Source organism: Barbus barbus (assembly GCF_936440315.1).
Source record: "Barbus barbus genome assembly, chromosome: 3".
NCBI classification, from domain to species: Eukaryota; Metazoa; Chordata; class Actinopteri; order Cypriniformes; family Cyprinidae; genus Barbus; species Barbus barbus.
This window is the reverse complement of record NC_136731.1, coordinates 14,729,640-14,750,740: the sequence shown is the minus strand read 5'-3', so window position 1 is coordinate 14,750,740 and position 21,101 is coordinate 14,729,640. Positions and strand designations below refer to the sequence as shown.

The window sequence follows — 21,101 nt, the reverse complement described above, 5'->3', positions numbered from 1 at the left end:
ACCCTACTCCTAAACTTAGCCCTCACAGGAGACTTTGTGCATTTTTAGATTTTCAAAAAAACACCCTTTAGTATGTTTTTTAAGCCTTTTGAATTACGGGGACATAGGCAGTGTCCTCATAAACCACCTTCATATTGTAATACCTCTGTCATACCCATGTCATTATACAAATTTGTGTCCTCATAAACCACATAAACATGCACACATATATAATATATACACACATATATATATATATATATATATATATATATATACACACACACACACACACACATATATACACACACACACAGCGCGCGCGGACATTATGTATGATGGAGATGTAATTGGAAAAGTGTATTTTTTATATGCATATATTGTTCAGCTTCAACTCTTGAGCTGTTTGAACGCAAACGTGTCGACATATGAATTCGTGGAGAGGAATAATAGCAGCCTATTTTCCGTATCCTCCCTTATCTGTGTTATTCTAGGTTATCTGTACATTACATGTTGGTCGTGACAGACATCTGCCAAATAAAACGCTATTATTGAAGAATAATGCGAGCATTAGTGTGATTACGGTCTCACACCTGCCTCTGTAGCGGCCAACAAGAGGAAAAGATTCAGGACAGAACCTCGCCCTCTTTTGGCCAATCAGAATCAAGCGTGACATTTTTATTTATTATTGCAAAACTTGCAGAAACATACAAGAACAGGGGCATGAATATATTCCTAAAAAAAAAAAACTATCATAAAAATAAGGACAGAAAAGAATACTGTGGATTTGCGTCCATCAGATTACGGTATTATCTACACAGAAAAGAGCAAAAATACAAATACATCATTCTAGAAAAGTTGTCATACTGCATCAAAAATTTGGTAGGCTACTCTTTTTGTTATTTGTAAGTCTAAGAGATGAAACAAGAAAATCAAATAGAGAAAAAGGGGGAAAGACAAAGGAGATGAAAGGGCGTGGCTTCGGGAGAGGGTTATAAAGTTAGCAGCGTAATGTTAAAAATTGCTATAACTGCTCAACTTAGTTATAACCATTGCTAGGTAAAGTTACTTTTAAAAGTAATGCATGACAAATAACGCGTAGCTCCAGTAACTAGGTGCTCTGGGTTTCTTTTTATGGAAATGAATGCATTACTTTTGTGTTTCTTGTCATCCTGGCTGTGCTTATTTTTTTTACTAACAACCCCAAAAAGTTATATTCTTGGCAACTCTAAAGGGCCTTTCTCATCAAAAGTACAATTAATAACACTCAGGCTGAAGGAAGCAGCTCTGTTTTTGTACCTCACTCACAGTTTCTCTTAAAACAAGGACAGAAGAGGGGTCAGTGGGAAACAAAGGAGCTTGCATTACCTGAAAAAGTGATTTGATTACTTGACTCATTACTCGTAACGCGTTACCCCAAACACCGACTATAACCTGGGGGCCAGTTTCATAAAACAAGTTTACCAAACAAGACTCATTTTGAACCAAATCAACTGACAAGTCAGATTAACTGAAACAAACCAGTCTTATTTGGTAAACTTGTTTCATGAAACGGGCCCCTGGTACAGTCCATTTGTGAATGCAAAGCAATTAAGAAAGCTTTTCACACAAAACAATGCCTTATGCATGCAGCAACCATGATATTTTGACTGGGACCAAAAACAAACACCCATTTAGACCCTTACAGAAGCATTGTAGCCACCCGTTAATAATTTAAATAACAGTTGCAGACACCTAGTGGCTGATATGAGTAGTGCGCTTACTGCTATAAGAGTTTTACACACTGAAATACTACATGAACTTAAGATTGGCAGTTCTCCCAGTGTAATAAAGGCAGTGTACACACAATGAGGAAGCGGAGACATCATGTGGTTACTAAATACTGCAGGTTTTTATTTCAATGATCTACACAAGGATGGTTAAGATAAGACCATCCCTTAAATCCTACAGTCCAACCAGGTTTTTCTCAAAAAGGAAACCAAAAATAAAACAAAGTAGGTAAAAAACACGAGCATTTTAAAAGGAGAAAGAGATAGATACACAAATTTAAATCACTTCTGAAGACGAGAGTGTAAAACATCCGGCAAGTTCAAAGCTATTACAACGACGACCACTCTCCCATGTCAGAACAGTGGGGAATGCAGCTTGACTCGAAGTGTTTAGCTGGTATCCATCTGTTTGAAAAAACAAGAAAATGGAGATTACCACCAGCTTTTAGAAACACAAAGGCACATTTTAAAAGCATCTCTGAATGAGTTTACACACCCTGGCGTTATAGGCATCTAGCTGGGCGTCCAGCTCTTCAGCAGAGAGCTGCTGTTTGCTGCTTCCGCCGCCGCCTCGACCGCCTCGCCCCCGACCTCTGGCTCCTCCGCCGCCGCCACGTCCCCCACGACCTCTCTGTGCGCCAAAGCCTCCCCCAATTCTGTTTCTATTCATGCCACCACCTCCGCGATTTAGACTGTCAGGAAAAAGAACAGAGTACAGTCACACCAAACATTACAAAAAAACAAAAACAAACCAACAAACTAAAGCCATTCATCCTTACCCCTGCATTGGAGTCCGCCTCTGTGCATCGATCTGTGACGTAACAAGCTGAATGTTCATTGGGCGACCTGAAAGAGAGAGATTACATGACTGAAGATCGCTGCCAGACCAATTCAACAGGCTTCCCAGTGACTTTCAGGCCTGTTGGAGGCTTTCGTAATTTGAAAGATAGCAGATAAAAAGCTTTTAAGGACGTACACATACCATCAAGGGGAACACCGTTGTACTGCTTCATGGCTTTCAGGGCGTCTGCTTTCCTCTCAAAGTGAACATCCGCTGTGCCGAGGCTGCGTCCTGACCGATCGTAATGTACTGCTGCTTTCTTCAAAGTGCCAAATTCAGCGAAGAGTTCCTGCAGCACAAACCACACCTTAGCTACAGAATACAAACACTTCAAGTGATAGTTCAACCAAAAAATAAAACTGTCAGTAGTCACCCTCACTTTGTTCCAAACCTGTAAGACCTTCGTTCATCTTCTGAACACAAATTAAGATTTTTTTGATGAAATCAGAGAGCTTTCTGACCCTGCATAGACAGCAACACAACTGAAATATTCCCAGACCCAGAAACAGACAAATTGTTATGAAACATCAATAAAATAGTCCATGTGACATCAGTGACCCTCTAACTCTAGCAATCTATTCTAATTCCATTCTTTAAAAAAACCGCATTGTTTACGTTCAGAATGCAGGTTTTTCTCATGAACGTAAACAACGCTGAATACATTCTGGGGAAAGCGCGTATGCGTCGTGGTATGGAAATACAATCTCTGGGGAAAAAAAAAAGTTAATATGAATAATGTTTAATAAAGTCGTTATTTTTGTTTTCTTTGCGCATAAAAAGTATTCTCGTAGCAAAATTGAAGTTGAGCCACTGATGTAACATGAACTTTTATTGATGTCTTTGAAATGTTCCCAGACCCAGAAACAGTTACATTGTTGTATATGGAGGGTCAGAAAGCTCTCGGATGTCAAAAATATCGCATTTGTGTTCTGAAGATGAATGAAAATCTTGCGGGTTTGGAACGACGTGGGGTGAGTAATGATAGACTTCTCATTTTTGGGTGAACTAACCTTTAAAGACTCAACACAAGTTAAAGTGACACCAACCTGAATGTCTGCATCGGAGACGCCGAAGTCAAGATTGGACACGAGGAGCTTTCCTCCGGTTTCCACGCCCGCTCCACCACCACCAACGCCCCCTCCACCGCCAGCGTTCGCACTGTAGCCGTTGTCGAACAGGTCATGCTGCCACTTGTCTGGGAGCTGCTTGGGCTGCAACAGATGAGAGAGAACGCACCTGCTGACTTCGGGTCCCCAGTCTGTCACTGACAGTCCACTCGGCTGGGTGTTGGGGCAAGCAGGGGGCTCCGCTTCAACAAGGCCAAGGGCACCCAGTGCGCTCACTGTGATTTCCAGCAATCCCTGCCCACCCCATCACTACAAACAAGTAAACCAATGCAGGACACAGCTGCCAGCACATGTACAGAGTCGGTTCGAGTGTGTTGTTCTAACTTAACTGGATGTGCAGTTCACTAGACCTCAGTGGAAACATGCTTAACCCTCTGGTGATTGGGCATTTTACAAGTTTACATTTTACTTCATGGGAAATGTACAAAACTTGGTGACTTTTGTGGCACTTGCTACACAGATGAAAATGTGGACATAAGCTAAACCGTCTTAAGTCACACATGATCTTCATGGTAATAGTGACTTCACAGGAAATGAATTGGACATACAGAAAAAAAAAAAAAAAAACTTCAGGGAAAACCAACCCAAATTAACTAACTTAGTCAACCCAGAATAACAAAGCAAGTATCAAATACACAGCTCTATATGTTGGTTTAATTTAGGAATTAATATTGTGCAGTACCATGAAATACTATCAAAACACAAACAGATACAAAACAGTGCACTTTTTTTTTTTTTTAAGTGTACCCTACCGGCTTTGACTGCCAAGAATTAAAAAGTTAAGAAAACCAGAGGGTTAATTCAAAATACTATACATGCATTACAAGTATACCGCCAAAATAACCAGTTACAAGAGTGGGGTGAACTCAGTGTAGCCTATTGTTGTAAACACCACTGTATTCCCTCAGAAACTGCCCACCCTCTCTTTGGCAGCATGCTAACTAGCTACCAGAAACCCAAGAGTCTCTTGCCGTTCACTCCACATGAATCCCAGCAGGCCTCCATAAGGTGGATACAGATGCTCCACTGGTCTCCGGTGAGAAGGAGCACAGCAAAGTCCAAAATAAACGAGGCAATCAACAGTGTCCATGCTTGCCATCTGAAGCCGCTTTGGAGCGTCCATTTTGAGCCCACGCCATTTTGGCGTGCTTATATAAATACAGGCCTTACTAAGCTCAAACTACAAAATAATTAGCAAGGGGATTCTCCATAATCGCTGGACAGAGATGGTCAACGTCCACTTATCCTGTGCGGCTCCAACACTATCTATATTACTGCTTTCAAGGATATTTTGAGACCATATGAAACCCCTCCCAAACAAAAGCCGAACTCCTGCGAGGAACGAAGGCCTTCTTAAAGCTGGGCTTCAGCGCGCACACAAAAAGAGGGCAGACTCTTCAAAACCGTGTGAGGATGTGCGCTGGACGTCGTCGAAACAAAGAAAGCTCGGGCTGAATGAAAGGGATCAGCCGTCTCCAAAATGGCGTCGAGGGCCGCAGGACAGCAGATCCACAAGCCGCTCCAGACGCGCCATGCTTGAAGCTCACACGGATGGCAACACAAAGGGCTTAGAGAGAGAACACATTATGCACAATATATATCTAACGAGCTACACTCCCAGAGAAGCTCCAGGGGCCAGCTAGCCGCCATGTTTGCTGGCAGCCTAGAAAGATAAAAACGGGGCTTCACCCAGGCGTGTGGATGCGCCCGTGATTTTCTCCGCTTTCTCCTACCCTGCTGTACGGCGTGGGTCTGCTTCTTCCGCGGCTCAGGTTCTGGCGGCTCCTCATGGGGCCCGATCCCCCGCCGCGGCCTCCAAAGCCTCCGCCTGTGTTTCCGAGGCGCCCGCTGGCTCCAGTACCGCGGCCGCCGCGGCCTCCTCTCCCGCCGCCGCCGCCCCCGCGCTGCCGGTTTTGCTTGATGATGTCGTCTAAGGACATATCCATCTTGTCTGCCATCGTCTGGCCTTTGTTAACGCTAAACACTGCCGTTAACTAAAAACAAAACCCGCTCGTGTGAAGCACTACACTGCCCCTGTACTACTGCTCACTCTTACAAAAGAGGAAACGACGATCCCCCGCCGGCGACGCCTTTATAGCGGCAGCGCCCGTGACGCACATCGGTGAGACGAGCGCTTCCGGTTTAAATTCCTCTGAAGCTAATGCTATCATTTTCTGTCTGGGTTTTGTTTTTCGACCTTTCCAAACTCACAAATGCAAATACAAGCCTTACTAAAACTATGTTGTTGTTAATGAATAACCATTATATTTAGGCATATCTTTGAAATTTACAGAGGCGGGTGAAGTAGCTATTTTCAAGCATCTGTACTTTATCAGTGTTTTTCTTTAAAAACCTTCCAAAGCATAATATTGTACTTTCTACTGCACTACATTTCATATTAAATATCGTTTAATACATAATTACATCAGACATCTAGTACTTTCTTACGTTTACTCAAGTAATTCAAAGTTTTACTTGAGTACACGAAAGTACTAGATTTTAAACGTTCGTAAGTATTAAAAGTAAAACAAGGTAAACCAACAACTTTTATGTAGTGCTGTAAAAAGTAAGACATTGGAATGTAGTGAAGTAAAAGATTTCCAAAGAAAAAACACTGATAAAGTACAGATACTTTTTTTAATTTACTTGAGTAAAAATACTTCACTACTGTCCACCTCTGGTAATATATAGATATCAGTTTAATCAAGTCCATTGAAATTTGCTCTATTTGTAAATAGTTTACTTAAGTGATCTTTTTAATACCTTTTTTTTTTGGTCTTTATTTTTCTGAACGTATTTGTGAGCCTGGACCACAAAACCAGTCATAAGGTTCATGTTTTTAAAAATTGAGATTTATACATCATCTGAAAGCTGAATAAATACGTTTTCCATTGATGTATGGTTTGTTAGGATCGGACAATATTTTTCTGAGATACAACTATTTGAAAATCTGGAATCTGAGGGTGCAAAAAAATCCAAATATTGAGGATATCGCCTTTAAAGTTGTTCAAATGAAGTCCTTAATGCATATTACTAATCAAAAATGTAATTTTAATACATTTATGGTAGGGAATTTACACACACACACACAAATGGTTCTTCAGCAGTTCTTTGTGGTAGTTGAGGTGCTATATAGCACCGCTAAGTGGTTCTTTGGCTTGTAATCATATAGGGAGCCAATTTAAGTGTATTGTGTTATTTTACTTTATATTATGCTATTTACTCAATATGATATAATTTTACTCAAAAATATGATGCATGGTCATGAAAGTAACCAATATACTGATTAATATGTTGAGCTATTCTAATACTGGATGTCCCAATGTAGAATACAAGTCTGAGGGCCTATCCATTGGGCAGTCCAGGTGGTTTCCATTGGGTTGTCAGTGAACTTAAATAACCTTATGAAGTCTGGGTGATTTCCAGAGTATGACAGGTAAACAAGTTTGATGTGTGGCTCATGTGACCACCTTATTGGCAGTGGAATAAAAGTGGCTAATCTGGCCAAATTCCACCATTAAATAATTGGCCAGGTGGGATGATAAGAAATTGTGGCTAACCAGATTAAAAACCAGAACTACCAATTATGGTAAGAAAGAAAGATATAAAAGGGATGCGCAGACAGACAGAGAATTAGATGCAGCAGCCGTCATCTCGGCTTTGTTGCTGTGTTCAATAAAGTCTTATTTTGACATCTGAAACTCTGCTTTTTGAGCTTTATTGACAAATTCGACAAGACCGTTGTTTGTTCCACAAGTGCTATATAGCACCTATAAAGAACTGTGTAGCACTTAAAGTGGTTCCCCTATATATGAAGCCAAATAACCACTTTTTATCACCAGTTTTTTTTAGAATGTACAAAATATCTTAGTATCCTAAATATAAGAGCAAGAGTTCATCCAGAAGAAAGGATCGATCTGATGAGCAAGTAATGCTTCTTTTTAGTGTTATTGTGACAAACTTGAGCGCGTTTAGTTGGGTTTTTCCCAAACGACAACATGATGAATGCTACGCATCTAAGAATGTGTAATGTTCACAAATAGATTTAATATCGTGCTAAACAATAACAATTAGTTTCTCAGATATAAAATATACTTTTTTTAATGGTACAGAGTACATTCTTTTGTAGTTCACAGCATACGTGAGTCTATGGCTGCAGAATCATAACAGCTTCTATAAAATCATACATACTAGGCTATATGACTGCACAATCATAGTTGTTTTTTCCCAAACTGTAATTCCAGACTACAGTGTTTGAATATGATGGACAATTCATTGTATTTAAATTTCTTAAGGCACGATGATGTTTTCATGCTCCATATAAAACAAAAGTAATATGAGAGTATATTGTAACATGATGAATGCTACGAGTCTAAGTATGTTTAGAACATGTTTATTATTAATAGTCTTCTCTGTTCAAAAATAGATTTTAATAACGTGCTAAACAATAATAAATAGTTTCTCACATATAAAAGGTCTTTTTTTGTTTACGATAGTACAAAGTATGCAGGAGTCTATAAAACCTATATATATATTGATGCTCCTGATGTTAACATGCTCACAAATGTTTTTGGTTGTTTGTATTTTATTGAATCAGGTACCTGAACCACAGATGAATCCTGATGACTTTCTTCTGATGTTGGTACAGTGCTCTCAGAGGAACACAGTTTGATGGTCAACTACACTGATATTCTATGGTAAAACAAGATCCTTGACTACTGATGGAAATAAGTAAATATCAGGTAATTGTTTCACTTGTTGAACAGAATCTGTTGCAGAAATGACTCAAAGTCTGTTCACATCTCTGTGGTTAGATCAGTGTGCACAATAATGTGTCTTTGACCTTCATTATGTATGTTTTGATTATACTGTGTTGTAAATAAAATACAAATAATTTAAAAACCCCATTTTTTCAGTCTCCTCACACTGTCTTACCTGCCTCAGTCACACTGATGGGCCATTAGCAGCTTTAGGGGAGGGCCCTTTGTCTCTCAGGTGAAACTCACTTAATATTCAAGGCTATCACCACTCCCTCTCATGTAGGCTTTCGATCACAAAACATGTCTTTAAAAATGTAAATCAATGTATTGTTTTCTGTTAATGAGTAAGCTGAATGATTTTCACATAATTGTGAAGTAAATATTCTAGCCTAGAAGACTGATTACACAAAAGTCTTATTCAGGACGATTTAGTGTGGCTTTTATGGCCTTATTTCAGCTACATTTTTTCCCCGAAACTTACTAACCACGCATAATATTTTTTTTCTAACAAATGCAAACATGTACATTCACCTTGGTCACATATTATTGTAGCATAGTTTGTGCTGAATACAAAAAAATGACATGTTAGTCAATAGTATATTATAAGTAGCTGAAATAAACACAAATATCAGGGCATGTCAACACATCTCAAGGGCCCCAAAATCACCTCAGACCCCAGAGGGTTAATATCCTAATGATTTTTGGCATAAAAGAAAAACTGATAATTTTGACCCATACAATGTATTGATGGATATTGTGACAAATATACTCGTGCTACTTAAGACTGGTTTTGTGGGTCACATTTTAATCTGTTTTGTAGGTGTTTTATTTGTAATTGTGAATTATGCTTTCAACTATTTTTTATTAGGAAAAATAGTTTGAATTAAATTGAACTGTATTGTGTTTGATGCAATGAGATCCAGGCAGATGAGTAATGACTATGACTATTATTAAATAAAAAACCGATTAATACAATAAAACAAGTGTGAATGTAAATTTGAAAATTATAATAGGAAGTAAGTTTAAACTAAATTACAAACATTAATACTCAGGCAGAGGTTGAAAGATGTCCCATATCTGACAAAACACCAAGACGATGTATCTTTCAAACATATATGAAATGTGCATAACATACATATACTTTTTGGATAATACTACAAATATTACATACAAACATAAATCAATGAAAATAAAAGATAAACATAAATGAGTAATGAGTCATAGGAGCAAACACCTGAATATGAATATATGATGAGGATTAATATCAGAAGCATAAATCAATAAAAAAAAAAAAAAAACGAAAACATGAATATATAAAACAAACAACACTAATGATTTGGATACACCAGTGTTTTTCTAATATATATATATATATATATATATATATATATATATATATATTACATAGAATGTGGAATATTTGAATAACCATTTCCCCTGATTGATTAATAGCCAGCATTCATTTTAAAATCCCTTTAATGCTTTTGACAGTTGATTTATCCTTATCATGATTCAAATCTGAAACACCCAAATACCAAACTAATGTCATTTTATATAATAATATCAGCAAATGAACTAATACAAAATACTGGCAAAAAATAGGTACTTACCATAAATACATAGTATTTGTGAAAAATATAGACATACATTAGGAGCTTGTGATATGTCTAGTCTATATCGGGATGATTATATAAATCACATCGTCTCACAAAGACTACAGAGTGGTGAGAATGGGATCATGATACGATCACTTACCTGAACGCTTCTCTAAAATGTAATGTTCAGCTTTTCTCACTTTCACAGTTCTCTCCAAAATGGATTATAATCAAAAGATAATACAATCACCACACATTATGGGTTACCAAAATCTAGATCCTGTCTTGAATCAGTCTAAATGCAGATTGCATACACTAAACTGGATTTATGGAATTAAAACATTGTTTCATTTTAGACTTTCCCAGTCCTGTCTCATTTCATTCATCCCAAAACGTTCATCCATTTTTTAAAAAATCTAAACAGTCAAGTCAAAAAGATGACTTGTTACTGCTATTGCTATAGAGTGTTTGCTTAGACATAAATTTGGAAAGAGCTGTGATTTCAAGATGTGTCATGAGAATTTCCAAAGCATTTCCAGAAAAGGAGCATTTTAACTTAAAACGCATTTATCTGCTAAACATTCATTTTAGGAGTACACATACAAAAAAGCACACAGATGACCGATGCAGAGAGGCTGAGATAACATAAAAGTAATCTTTATTTTAATTTTATTTTAAAGGCTGGGAATGAAAGATGTGGAAAAGTCTACTTAAAGTTTTTGAAGATATCAATTCATAGTTAAAAATGGAGGTACGTTTACTAAAAATATTTGCCGAGACAAACTTACCTGTCCTATCAGACAAAACTGGCTAAATTCTTCTACGAATCAATCAATCTATGAAACTAACTGAACAGTCAGTCGCTCCCCATCAGGTGTTCAACATGTTTTGAAAAAGGAGTAAATTCCAGGACTGCGTCCCAATTTGAGAAAGTTTGTGTAGAGTCTGTCCAACGGTTTAAGCATCACTGCCTTTCTCATCTCCACATAAAAAACAAAAACAAAAAAAGAAATGCACATGGAGAAGAATTGAAACCCAAGGAGTAAGAAAACAAAAAAAATCCTGAAACAGGTCTTTGTTATTTTCAAAAAAAAAAAGAGATCAGAGAGCCCGGATGAACATGAAAAACAGGGAATGGCCACTCAAACGGCTTTTGAAAATGTAACGCATAAATAGATGTCAGCCTGTAAGTCCAGACCACAGGTCCAAGAGGCAGAGAAAAGAGAAGCTTTCTGGAATAAAGTGGCCAATCTCCCAGCTTGTGGATCTTTGTTGGCCGACAGAAGACTGATAGAGTAAAAAGGTCCCAAATGTAAAAGGGAGGACAAAAACTGCTAGATCAGAAAGAGAGGGAATGGTTTAAGACTTCTTGGAGTCTTGTGTGTTCCGCTTCTTAAGGTCACTCAGGTCCACTGGTATAAAAGCTGACAGAAAGAAGGGACAAAAAACGAAACAAACCCATAAAAAAGACATGGCATGAACTTTGTCCACATAAACTGGCACAATGAAACTTTTATATAACGTTAACTTTTACATAAAAGTAAACTTACAATGTAGGTTGGGATTTGGGTTTTTCTCCACATACTCCTGTGGTCCACGATCATTACGTTCACTATTTTGTGGGGATTTAATGTCTCTCAAAACACAAAGCCAAGCTGGAAAGAAAAACAAAAGCATTACAACAACACTAATGTCTTGAAATCCAGAGTGGTAGGCCCCGTTTACACTAGTGCGTTTTCGTTTTAAACCGCATAACTTTTGCTACAGATACGCCTATCGTTTAAACTACTCCGGCGTTTTCAAGGTTGAAAATGGAGACTTTTGAAAACGCTGCAGACCCCGTTTTAGTTTGAAAACTCCTGGGTTGTGTTTCAGTGTAAACGGACCAAAACGCAGACTTTTGAAAACGATGGCGTACGTGTAAACAATAACATCATGTTCGTTATTGTACCCGTAGAAACGTATGGGTAGATTCCCCATTCGACCGCTCCAAGCAGGCAGATGCGTACGCCATCTAAATAATAGGGAATCTACCTAAACATATCTATGGTTGTACCTGAATGGTCATGTGACATGCGTTGGACATGGTATTTAAAAGCAGAGCATAACTATAACAAAAAAACGGCAATTCCACACGTTTTATAGATTTGATAAATTTCAGTGATGTTCTCATGCGTGGAAACCACACTTTTCCAAAGTGAAAATGGTGCTGAGTTTAAAAGGTGCATCTCGTGTCTTACTGTCATGGATGAAGCGCACATTTTCTTCATGTGCTGGTGTGAAAGGCTCTCCTGTATTCGTTGGTGATCGAGGGCTGGACGTCCTCTTGTACGTGTGCATTCTAGGGGTAGAGGAGCTGGAAAAGACACAGAAAACACTCAAAATATTACATCATGACAACATGCATTAAAAAAAAAAATACTGAGAAACTGTACTTTGGTGTTTAAAAGAATGCAAGCAGAAAGTAAATTTTTGCTACAATTCCAAGAATGTAGCCACAAACAAACTTGTGGATTTTATTATTTTTTTATACTTTAGTATTAAAAAAAATTTTTCCCCAAGTTTTAGAACTGTAATGACAAACATGCTCACAGTGTAGACACATCAGATGTTAAACTGAAACCTGTTACCCGAAACTGTGAAAACAAACTCAGCAGGTGCTTTTACAGCAGTGTGGCATTTGAATACGGACCCTTTTGGAATTTTTAGGGGTTCTCGAAAGTTGTGATAGTTAGCGTTAAAGCAAAATGATAAAGCAAAAATGTCTGCCTTCCCATCTGCTCCAAAAAAAAAAAAAATTAAATCATTCTCTCAGCCATTTTATTAGAAACACCTCTGCAGCAGTAATTATAAGCATTATTTAAATGTTTTTGAAATAATAATAAAAAAACTGCTTCAAGAAACTGCCACAGCAAAACATCGATATTGTGAAACATTATTATATTTTAAAAGAACTAGGCCTATGTTCACATGTTAAAAATGTATTTCTGTGATGGTAAAGCTGAATTTTCAGCATCAATACTCCAGTCTTTAGAGTCACATGATCCTTCAGAAATGCAGAAAACGCAACTTTACATCACATGAATTACATATGTGACCCTGGACCACAAAACCAGTCATAAGCTTTCCATTGATGTATGGTTTGTTATGATAGGAAAATATTTGGCTGAGATACAACTATTTAAAAATCTGGAATCTGAGGGTGCAAAAAAAATCTAAAGTTGTTCAAATGAAGTCCTTATCAATGCATATTACTAATCAAATATAAAGTTGAGATATATTTACAATAGTACATTTTCAAAATATCTTCATGGAACATGATCTTTACTTAATATACTGATGATTTTTGGCATAAAAGAAAAATGGATAATTTTGACCCATACTATGTATTTTTGGCTTTTGCTACAAATATACCCCAGCGACTTAAGACTGGTTTTGTGCTCCAGGGTCACATATAGGCTACTTTACAATATATTCAAATGTAAAACAGTTACTTTAAACTGTAATAATATTATTTCACAATATTACTGTTGTTTATTCTGTGATTTTGATCAAATAAATGCAGCCTCGGTAAGTAGATATGATTTCTTTGGAAAACATTACACATTAACTTTTGACCAATAGTACTTAGTAGTTAAATAAAAAATAGATAGATAGATAGATCTATCTATCACCGGGCTGGGACACCGGCAAAGGATATAAGTATCGCTTTTTATTTTTATTTATTTATTTTTTCCTTTATATGTTTACTATTGAAATGTTGTTGTATGCATTTGTCAATTTTATTTAATTTCTGTATTGTCTTAAATGGGTGTGTATAGAGTATTTACAGAGTGTTAACTTTTAGTTTTAGTTACTTTTTCTTATTTGTAAGTCGCTTTGGATAAAAGCGTCTGCTAAATGACTAAAAGTAAAACAAGATCTACAATTTGACTAAGTGTGGAAACACATCATCACAATCTGGATCACAAAGGACCAATCACGTCTTTAGTTTTTACCAGTGGTTCTGTTTTAAGATGAAAAGACATTCTCTGATGAAGATGACTTTACCTTGTCATTCTGTTATAGTCTCTTGCCTCACAATCTCAGTATGAGGCTCAACAGGAATGTGTGCCTGCTCTTCAGTGTGTTTTCTAAGGGGAAAGATTTAAGTCATTCAGACAAAAGACACCAGATGTCATACAACTGCATTTGAATAAAATATCCAGACAACAAAACTGAAAACAAAATCATTGACACACAGTTTATGAGCTGACACGACCGAGTCGATCTGAGATCAGTGCAGAAGCAGCATCAATGATTTTATCATATTTATCATATGTTCATCTGTGCATACAGCTGGCCAGAGACATCAGATGCGCTGCACAGACTGGATAGGACAGGATTTAACGTTCATTTAAGGAAGGTAACTCAGTAACTCGGTGTTTGTTATTGTTTATGAGTTCCTAGCAGCTAGCCTGTTAGCATTGTGTTCATAGTGAGAAACAGATGCTGGCTTCACAAGCAATATGAGCGTAAACACAGCGAATGCATCACGAAACATTCAGACTGACGCGCACACGGTGGAAAACACGAAAAGTAGCCGTTTCAAACCTGTCTGTTTGTTTCTCTTTCTTCTGCTATCTCTGTATTCAGGCCTGGATCGGCCGAAACGTTGCTAATGCCAACCAATTATTTCCGGTTCAGCCGAAGAAGCCGAGAGAGGGGCGCATGCGCGGACAGAGGTGATGCATATTTAAATTCAGCCGACGTGCTGTTAAATCCGTTTCCACTAAGATTGTTTGCAAATATGAATTGCGATTTTTCATTTTTGAAGTCAGCTTGATCCACAATATGAATTTAGTCTCCTATGAGATATAGTCATCATTTATTTTCCACTTAAGAGTGCGGCAACGCCGTTTATTTAGAGGTCTTGTTAACTTTCTATTCTGCTCATTTCAACCACACCAATCAACCAATCAGATGATATCAAACCTGAATATGCAAAACAACTGACAGCGTTTCTGATTGGCTGTAAAGCGCAGGACTGCCACATGTGATTTGCATGTAAGGAAACATATTCGTTGTAAAGATATAAAAAATATAGGACACAAAAGCGTCAGTCTGAAAGATGAATAAATAATCTTTCCATTGATGTATGGTTTGTAATCTGAGGGTGCAAAAAAATCTAAATATGGAGAAAATCGAATTTAAAGTTGTCCAAATGAAGATCTTAGCCATGCATATTAATCAAAAATTAAGTTTTGATATATTTACAGTAGAAAATATCTTAATGGAACATGATCTTTACTTAATATCCTAATGATTTTTAGCACAAAAGAAAAATCTATAATTTTGACCCACACAATGTACTGTATTTTTGGCTATTACTACAAAACCTGAACTACTTAAAACTGGTTTTGTGGTCCAGGGTCACATATTGTGGATGTATTGGTAAAATGAACGTTGATTAATAGCTGACATCTATTACTGTGTCCTATTTTATAGGTGCATAACCCAAACGAAATATAATTCTTCCTAGCTAGTGAAAAACAACACGATTTCATTATTTTTATTCAAGTTAATGCATATTTTCACGGTTTTGTTTTCTGAATCTACTTGCCAACAGTGAATGTTGCTGAAATGAAGATTCCTCTGACTGAAAATCATAACCTTATAAAGTCTTTTGAGGCACATAAATATTGAATATTGCAAGAGAGAAAATAATATAAATTTGATGCAAAGTTTGATGCAAATCGCAACGCAATATGTATATAAAAGCAGCTTTATTTAAGAAAGCATTGTAAAAAATAGGATAAAGATAAGACTTTGACAAGAGACATTCAAAATGTCAGTAGTGTTCTCACTTTTAACAATAATGCACAAAGCCTCAGTGTTTCTTCATAAGCGAGTCTGACGGCAGGTTGTGGTTCTGTGCTCTCCTGCTGCCCAGCAGACAGACGGCACCACGCTTCATTCTGGGCTGTGCCGTTCTCAGCAAGCATCTCTTTGCATAAACAGGATTGTATCCCTTGTCACATAAAATATCCCTTTTCTGAATTGTGAAAATTATAACAATCAAGAGCATGTCAAAGGGACCCCTGGCACAAAGTATGGTTAACACAGCAGTGAAAAAGAACAATTGCAGATGGCGTACAGAGAAGATCTGTCTGTAAACATTGAGAGATGCTGGTTTGTGCGAATGTATGGTGATGAAGAAAGCGACGGTTTCACATAAACGTTCCTGGTCTTGTTGTGTACGCCATTATCTTCTTCTTTTAAATGAAAGTTTAATAACTTGCTCCCCCTCTGAAACAACTTAGAAAACCTGCTCTCAAACCGTCTGACTGCATTGCAGTATATACACCCACTTTGGGTAAAAGTCGCACCCTTCATTTTTCCTCATTCAATACTGTGTTTCACTCAGAAATATTTAAATGACTTCAAAAGCAAACAGATATGCAGGGTTTGGTGTCCCTCTGTACTGTATAATAATGATGTGTCTAGCTAAAATCCAAAAAAAAAAAAAAAGAGATAAAGAGTATTCAGGAGAACCACACAAAATACGAAGCTCAGGAGAGTGATCTGAATGTTTTGTGAAAGCTAGCTTTTTTTTCAAGTTCTTCCGAGGGTCAGCGCTCAAACACAGCCTGTCTCGAAGAGCTTGAGCAGTTCTTTGCAGTCTGGGTCGATGAGGTCTGCTGGTTTCTCTGCATTTTCATTCTCGGCCTCCACACTGGCACCCAGAGAGAGAAGGTACCTAAAGGAGGAATTATATTTTATATTTTAATACAACTAATTTAGCAAACATTAACAATCTGATAATATGCCCTTGTAAAAAGAAGTAGCCTACACTTCAGCAAACTTGAAAAAAAGTACATATTTCAGAAATAATATGCGTAAGTTCAACAGAACGTTTGGAAACTTAAAGGTCTAATCCGATTCAATGATCTATGCTAAGCTAAGCTAAAAGTGCTACCGCCAGACCCGGAGATCGGCTGAACGGAGGATTCATTTTTAACTACTTGGATTAACACCAAGTAGTTAAAAATGTTATTTGGAACTCCGTCATGGTTTTCATGTAAATTAAATGCATTAGTTTTTGCAAGGTTTTAATTTAATGCAATACTAATTTGTTTTCAGATTTTTTGTTGATATTGCTTATAGGACTGTGAATGTATGAGTTTGTTCTCACTGTGCAATCTCAGGATAACCGTCGCTGCACGCCATATGCAGTGGCGTCCAGCCATTCTCGTCCCTCTGGTGAACGTCAGCTCCGTACTTTATCAGGAGCTTCACACACTCCAGGTTTCCTGAGAGCACGGCTTCATGGAGAGCTGCCATTCCTGAGAAAAAGCCATCTTTTGTTAGGGTGGGCTGCTCAGTTTCTCTTTCCAGATAGCAGTGAGATTAAACCTTTTCAGAAAATACCTCAGACTCAAACAGATGCCATTAGCTTTAACTGCTTATACCTAAAAAGACAAATCAAAAACCATTTATCAATTTTCAAAGTTTAGAGTGCAATTTCTGTGCCATACCAAACATAATCCCAAAATAATCCCCCGAGTTGTCAATAATTTGGCAAACGCCACTATCATTTATGATCCCGTTCATCTTAATGTCAGTTGCTCAGGTGGCGCATATGGCCGTATAAATCTGTGATTTGAATTTTTCCACCATATGCAATCATTTCTGGAAAACCTTTTAACCAATTACCTGAGCAATCATGCGACTGATCACTATTAGAACTCCCTGATGCCAACATCTAAAAATATAAGGCAAAAAAAATAAATCTTTAGGGGTACAACCTCTTGTCACTCGGGCAGTACCCTCAAAGGGACATCTTTGTACCTTATTTACCCCTAAAAAGTTTTAGTAGTACCTTATAGGTGCACACTACTACTCTAATATGCACTTTTTAGGGGTTAAAATTTGCCCTAGTGACAAACTGTTATTCCCCTTAAGGAAAAATTTTTGCAAATTTCTTTAGAATTTTAGTGAAATCCAATTTTTGTAAGAATACTCGACTACTTTTGAAAATATATCCAAGGAGTAATATGCTTTTTGTATTTACAGCATCTGCTAAAAGAGGCTAATGGTGCATGTGTTAAAGTCCTGGTTAGAGCAAAATGGTAATGTAGAGGCTAATAGTGTGTTAAAGCCCTCCTTGAAAGCTCACATTTATGAAATGTCGTAATTACGATGACAAGTGCGTACGAATAACTTTGGTTGGAGCAAAATGGTTATGTACATCTTGTGCATAAAATTCAACAAGATTTTATTAACACTACATCTACAAAATCATAAATTCAAAATGTGCATTGTAAATCGTTATATATTCATAATTAACAATCGTAATTGTACAGTACTATGTCATTTTTACATGCAACTTAATTTTATTGTAAATGAAAAAAAAAAACAAATTTGAACAAATTTACCATCAGTACAGATGCTGCATTCATTGGCATTCTTGAGTTTCCAGCTTGTAAGCTCATAAATTTGTTGTGACGTTCATGTGCAATTAACTCATAAATACGATCTTTCCAACATGACTTAGATGCGCCATAACTGCTGTAGCTTAACCCCCCCATTGGCCCTGCCTCAACTTCCTACGATTGGTTAAACCAGAAGTTGACATGTCAGACCGCCATGTTTGACCTATGATTTAAACACGCCATAAAGCCAAAGTGTTTACACTCTACAGGAAGTTGACCTACGAATGGTTTACTTAATTTCAACACACTGAAATACGCTGAGATTGGCGATCATAGATCAAACAAGTGAATGAATCTGTTTGCACATGTTTGAAAGGTGAGGTTCACTCACCAGAATGAAAGATGGTGTCCAGACGCACTTTCCTCGCCCTCATAAACCGACCGATCTGTTCCAGCTCACTGTGCCGGACCAAATCCTGGAATACGACATCGTTTGTGAAGCGCACGGCCCGGGCGGGTTTGAGGGCTACAGTAGGAGTAAGCTGTACGCTTGTCCGGGCTGAGCTGCTCTGCCGGGGCGCCTTGCTATAGATGGGGGTATAAGTGGAGGTGGGCTTGTAGGCAGGTGTGTAAGCCGGTGGAGTGTGGTATGATGGCGTGTGGACTGTTGTAGGGCTGTACTTTGTGGAAGTGTAGTATCCGGGCGAGTAAGAGTTGCTGGAGTAGTGTGACGGTGTGTAATGAGTGGAAGTGTAGTGTGTGCTGGAGCGTGTGTGCTGTGACACCGGGTACTGGTAGCTGTACTTCATTCCCGCAGACGCCACGGCTTTGCCTCCCCCCTCGGCTCTAGGCTCAAGAGGAGGACAAAAGACCCTCTGAAACTCAAGTCAAGCTCCACGCAAGGGTAAAATCCTGTTTTGGGGGGGGGTCTTGAACCTTGACTTTGGGTTCACACTGTCTTCAGTTTCTACAATCCGCTTCAAGTCTGAAATAATGTCACTTTTCCAGAGGAATCTGTTCCTTATTGGGGACGATTTGTTTTCTTGTCAAGTTTGGTTAGTTTATCTGTCCCATCACCACTTGTTTCATCAACTTGAATTGCACGGTCTCTACAGTCTGCTCTTCTGACAGTGAAGGTTAAAGCAGGGTCCTATATACCCTTTGTAGGGTTATTTTGGGGATGTCATCCCTTGTATCGAGTGACTGTGATGTAACTCCTCCCATCGTACTTTCACATGCACTCAAGTTGTGACTCCGCCCCCTCATAAACATTTATGACAGCACCAGTGAATGTTGTCTGAGCAGCCTGTAGAGTCTCTTTCGAAAAACTTGGACACTAAATTTGTGTTTGCCACATAAATAAGCTCATTCTCAATGGCGTGATTGAGCACATGGGCAACAGCTGAAGGGAATGAGCGTTTTACGAGAGGAGCTTCACTCTAAGACCTGGAAGAGACATGCGATCTTTCTATAACATTTCAATGTACTATAAATCATGTTGATCGTAGGTTTTAGATAGACACACAGCTCAGAGAACACTGTGCACTGATTCTTGAACAATGTGACAAAACAAGCTACAGGGCTGAAAACATAATTTCTTTTTTGAGAATACAAGACAGCATCCAAATGATTGCCTACTGCTTTATTTGAAATATCATCATATGAATGAATGAATGAATGAAAAATATAAAAAACAAATGAAAAGATATTTAGAAGTATATGACTCCAAATGCAGCCCGATGTTACTCTATTGACAAAGTAATCATATTTTGCTTAACACATTTTAAAAAATAAATAGTTAGTTGTTTGCTTTTTAGTGTCTACTTGAACTATCCCAGTATGCATATAATCAATTAAAACGATTCTCAGTTTAAGCTCACCCATGCATATCAGGCTGAAACCAGTTTGTTATCATTACTTAATGTTTTCCACACATAGGAAAAACACAAAGCATGATATGATGTTCCAGAAAGCACACACAAACATACATTTATTGAGACATAAAGCTCAAACAAGCATCTAAAAACGGGCTGTGTGCTGTGCCAGTGCATTGATGCTGTCTAGTGCTGGGTCACATGGCTGTAAATTAGGCCTGCTAAATTTACCATCACCCTCAGTATTGAACCAAGTAGGTCATATGATGCAGGCGCACAAAAAATAGCTCTTTACGATTTCAGACACATCCTTGATTCTGTTTCTGTATGTCATGATGGGACATACAAAGCCAAGACAAGCTGCTTTAGCCATCCTAAATGAGGAATTCATTATGTAATAATGTGGTTAAATTAATTTTAAATGAAATGTATTTTTAGTATTAATAAAATGAATACATCAATAATATAGTAAAAAATTAGGTATCACTTTAAGTTGTTGTAGTTACTTACATTTTATATGTAACAGGAAGTCATGCATTATTACAAGCAACCATCCCTATCCATAAGCCAATGGTACAATTGTTAATTAATTTAATATAATAATGAACTAATATTTAATGTTTATAATATAAACATTATTTCACATGTGCTTATAGGAATAGTTCACCCCAAAATTGATATTTTGTTATTATTAACTGACTTTCATGTTGCCGTATGACTTTATTTCTTCTGTGAAATGCAA

At 37.6% G+C, this 21,101-nt stretch overlaps 3 protein-coding genes across 3 annotated transcripts; all 3 read right to left on the bottom strand.

Moving 5' to 3' along the window:
* Positions 1–1,845: 1,845 nt before the first annotated feature.
* alyref (Aly/REF export factor) lies at positions 1,846–5,845 on the bottom strand. The gene is made up of 6 exons (XM_079390113.1): positions 5,450–5,845; positions 3,636–3,800; positions 2,731–2,878; positions 2,528–2,594; positions 2,245–2,440; positions 1,846–2,153 (listed from the first exon to the last, which is right to left on the bottom strand). The coding sequence occupies exons 1-6, from the start codon at positions 5,672–5,674 to the stop codon at positions 2,139–2,141; spliced, it is 816 nt and encodes a 271-aa protein (XP_079246239.1). The 5' UTR covers positions 5,675–5,845; the 3' UTR covers positions 1,846–2,138.
* Positions 5,846–9,942: 4,097 nt separating this feature from the next.
* Positions 9,943–14,957, bottom strand: mcrip1 (MAPK regulated corepressor interacting protein 1). Its single transcript, XM_079390889.1, has 5 exons — positions 14,665–14,957; positions 14,122–14,204; positions 12,312–12,427; positions 11,622–11,726; positions 9,943–11,495 (listed from the first exon to the last, which is right to left on the bottom strand). The coding sequence occupies exons 2-5, from the start codon at positions 14,127–14,129 to the stop codon at positions 11,431–11,433; spliced, it is 294 nt and encodes a 97-aa protein (XP_079247015.1). The 5' UTR covers positions 14,130–14,204; positions 14,665–14,957; the 3' UTR covers positions 9,943–11,430.
* An 863-nt stretch (positions 14,958–15,820) lies between these two features.
* LOC306853451 (protein phosphatase 1 regulatory subunit 27-like) lies at positions 15,821–19,611 on the bottom strand. Its single transcript, XM_079390876.1, has 3 exons — positions 18,877–19,611; positions 17,246–17,396; positions 15,821–16,810 (listed from the first exon to the last, which is right to left on the bottom strand). The coding sequence occupies exons 1-3, from the start codon at positions 19,292–19,294 to the stop codon at positions 16,690–16,692; spliced, it is 690 nt and encodes a 229-aa protein (XP_079247002.1). The 5' UTR covers positions 19,295–19,611; the 3' UTR covers positions 15,821–16,689.
* Between the last annotated feature and the right edge of the window lie 1,490 nt (positions 19,612–21,101).